This window comes from Eupeodes corollae, chromosome 3, assembly GCF_945859685.1.
Source record: "Eupeodes corollae chromosome 3, idEupCoro1.1, whole genome shotgun sequence".
Classification (NCBI taxonomy): domain Eukaryota; kingdom Metazoa; phylum Arthropoda; class Insecta; order Diptera; family Syrphidae; genus Eupeodes; species Eupeodes corollae.
Genome location: NC_079149.1, coordinates 72828552 through 72832119, shown reverse-complemented (window position 1 = coordinate 72832119; position 3568 = coordinate 72828552). Strand labels below are relative to the sequence as shown.

General features: G+C 37.9%; 1 protein-coding gene across 1 annotated transcript; it reads right to left on the bottom strand.

Moving 5' to 3' along the window:
• Positions 1–881: 881 nt before the first annotated feature.
• Positions 882–2075, bottom strand: LOC129950547 (uncharacterized). Its single transcript, XM_056062477.1, has one exon. It carries the CDS (start codon positions 2073–2075, stop codon positions 882–884), a length of 1194 nt encoding a protein of 397 aa, XP_055918452.1.
• Positions 2076–3568: the final 1493 nt, after the last annotated feature.

Sequence of the window (3568 nt, the reverse complement as noted above, 5' to 3'; positions counted from 1 at the left end):
ACCATTCCTGGTAGTGCTTTGTTTGGAGATGTCTTCAACAAAGTCTTGTATGTGCAAATGAATTTTCGATTTTAGCCGATAACCCGGTTACTGTGCAACTCCATAAAATAAACTGCTTATCAAATATTGCGATTCATGTAAATTAAAGTGTTGGTATTTACGAGTATATCTCAGAATCAGAATGAGATCGTTTAGCGCAACATGGAATCTCGATGGCTCCAATATAGAAGAAGTGTCAGAATTCAAACACCTAGGTCCAACCATGACATTTAACTGAGATTTTTTGCTGGACACAGCCAGTTAATTTTTTGAATACAAGGAATTTGTATATCTGTATATAAAGATATTTCTGTTTATTCGCCGATTGGATTTCCAAATAATAAATATCGGGCCAAGATTAAATCTTCCAAATTCAAAACGCAAAACAAGAAATATTCTTGGAATTGTCCAATTTTGTTTTCTAAACAGAATAAATATGTACTTAAATTAATAAAAGTAAAATACGTACATAAATAAAACTTACAAATTGGTATTTTATAAAGGGCGAAACAAACAGGAATTGAAATATTGTTTGATTGTTGAAAACAGTTGATGAACAAATGAAAATATTGTATCAAAAAATTTAGAAAAAACAATGAAATTTAAGCAAGGGAAAATGATTGAAAAAATTAAGCAAAGTGTTTTTAAAATACAGTAAAAAAGTAAGTTGATGTTAAAAAGCGTTGGCTTGATGACATTCCGGGGGCCGTCTGAAATCTACGTTGAAGACATTAAGTCCAAAACAGCAAGCCTTCCTACGGATCTCTTTGATTTAATTGATAATTTGACATCTACAACTCGTACAATAGTATCTGGACCTGGGTAAACTTTCTTTACACGACCTAGTTTGCAAGTGATCGAGATTCATCTGGTTCAACCAAAATGACTAGGTCATCTACTTCTACATCTTTGGTATTTTTGTACCACTTCTTTCTTCTTATAATGTCAGGTAGATATTCTTTGTACCAACGCTTGACAAGTGATGACGTCAAATGCTGAGCTCTTCTGCTATAAAGTCTGCTACAAGCATCATCTTCAGTGAAAACACCAGGGACGGTCACATCTTTATCTTCTTCACCGAAAAGCATCATATTTGGGGTTAATGGTTTCGGATCTTCAGGGTCTACAGGCAAATGAGTTAAGGGGCGTCGATTTATCTGGGATTGGGCTTCCATAAGTGCATTTCTTAAAACATCTTCACGTGGTATTGTAGATTTTAAAATATAATTGACACTCTTTTTAATTGATTGAATTAGCCGCTCCCATGAACCTCCCATCCCCGGAGAATAAGCTGGGATAAGACGCCAAAGAACGTTTTTATAGTTCGCAGTATATTCGCCCAGTTTATACTGCATCTCTTTGACATCCTTGTCCATCATGTTCTTAGCCCCAACGAAATTAAGACCATTGTCACTGTACAAAAATCGAGTTACCACTCGGTTGATGACAAAACGACCGCGACGGACAGCCATTATACATTGGTCTAAACTGAGATCGTTGAGAAGCTCAATTTGCACAGCTCTGTAAGTAAGACACGTAAAAATCATACCGTATCTTTTCACTGTGCCACGCCCGAACTTGACCAATAAGGGGCCAAAACAATCGACTCCAACGTGATTAAAAGGTCTTGAGTCAAACGCCAAACGAGTTTCTGGTAATTGTCCCATAAGTGGCACGACAGGTTTGGCTTCGAGCCGCTTGCATTCAAAGCACTTAGATCTCACCCTATCGATTGCTTTTCGAATGAATATAATCCATGCACGATCTCGGATGTCTGATATAGTTGTTGCTGTTCCCATGTGAAAATTAAGGTCGTGATGATGTTGTATGAGAACATCTACCAATGGATGATTATTCGGAAGAATGGCTGGATTTCTTGAAGCATACGAACAATTGGCTTTTTGGGCTCGCGAACGCATTCGAATTGTTCCTTCTTCGCCTAAAAACGGTGACAAACTAAGGATAGAGCTTCTTGAAAATACCCTTCCATTCTTTTGAAGAGATAATAAGTCTTCGGGAAAGGCTTCACACTGCATTTTTCGAAAAAGCCAATTTTCAGCACGGTTGTATTCAGTTGGCGTTGACTTATTTTTCGAACGGAATTTTCTTAAGGACATCTTTGAATCTGAGCAAAAAAGCGATAACTCGAACAGAGGAAGACCATTTTGCTTTAAATCTTGCACTCAGACTGTTGTAGACATCAAACGAAGGCAATTCAGGCCTAATGTGCACCAAAACAATTTCTGCTGATTCTTGTTCTTGTTGAGTGTAAGGTTTAATAGGCCATTCCGAAAATTCTTTCTTAAGAAAATCTGGACCAACAAACCACCTTGTAAGTTGATCTCCCATGGATTCATCAAACCATTTTGTTCCATCATCAGCAACATTGTCATTTGAACGGACATGATACCACTGTCGTGGAGATGAAGAATCAAGGATCTCTCCTACACGAGATGCAACAAAGGTAGGAAATTTGAATGTTGTTGAATGTATCCAAGAGAGAACTGTAGTCGAATCTGATAAAAACAACTCTTCATCAATTTTTATTGTATGCGATTGCTTTATAGTAGATACCAAACGGACTCCAAGGACAGCAGCTTGTAACTCTAACCTTGGAATAGTCAATTGCTTTACAGGTGCAACTTTAGCCTTAGCAATTAATAGCGATACTTCTACCTTTTCATTACATTCAAAGCGAAAATAGGCTATAGCAGCAAAAGCCTTTTCTGATGCATCGACAAAAGTAATAAGGCTTACCTTGCAATCGTCAGGATTCAAAGAGATGTATCGACGTGGAATTCGGAGTCTTTCAATGTTCTTCAGCTCATTGATGAAAGTTAACCATTTGGTTTGCAATTCGGATGAGATTGGCTCATCCCAGTCAAAACCCCCTCGCCAAACCTCTTGAAGAATGATTCTACCTCTAATGATGTAGATTGAAATAAGGCCCAACGGATCGAAAACTCGCATAATCGCACGAAGAATACGCCTTTTTGTAATGGCATTGAATGATAAGACCATCTCCTTTAAATCGTCACCTTCGGCAAGTGTGTAAAGAAAACAATCGGAAAAAGGTTGCCAAAACATTCCTAAGACCTTTGCGATATAACCCTCGCATTCGTTTGGGTCGATGCTGACTAAATTAGTTTTGACTTGAGTTTCTGGCATCTGAGAGAGAAGTTCAAAGCTATTAGATTGTATAGAAACTAGATCAAAATGCATGGATTTGCAAATTTGAATGGCATCTCTGGTGACTGAGACTGCTTCTTCAACTGTGTTGTGGCTGTCAACATAATCATCAACATATGTTCTTTTTGTCAAACCATCCACAGCTTCCAGACATTCTTCTCTCACCATCTCACCGTCTCTCCAAAGTATTCTTTGACATTGCTGGTCTTCCTTTTTAATCTTAATTTGGTGGGACATTTCTTTGACGTCAGCATTAACAGCAATCTTACGTTCACGGAATTTAAATAGACCAGCATGGAGAGGCACAAGGTTGTCAGGTCCTTTTAGGAGAAAAGTGTTG

Bases quoted from the DNA above. Each gene is read 5' to 3' on its own strand.
- LOC129950547 (XM_056062477.1), bottom strand. From the start codon at position 2,075: ATGCAGTGTGAAGCCTTTCCCGAAGACTTATTATCTCTTCAAAAGAAT.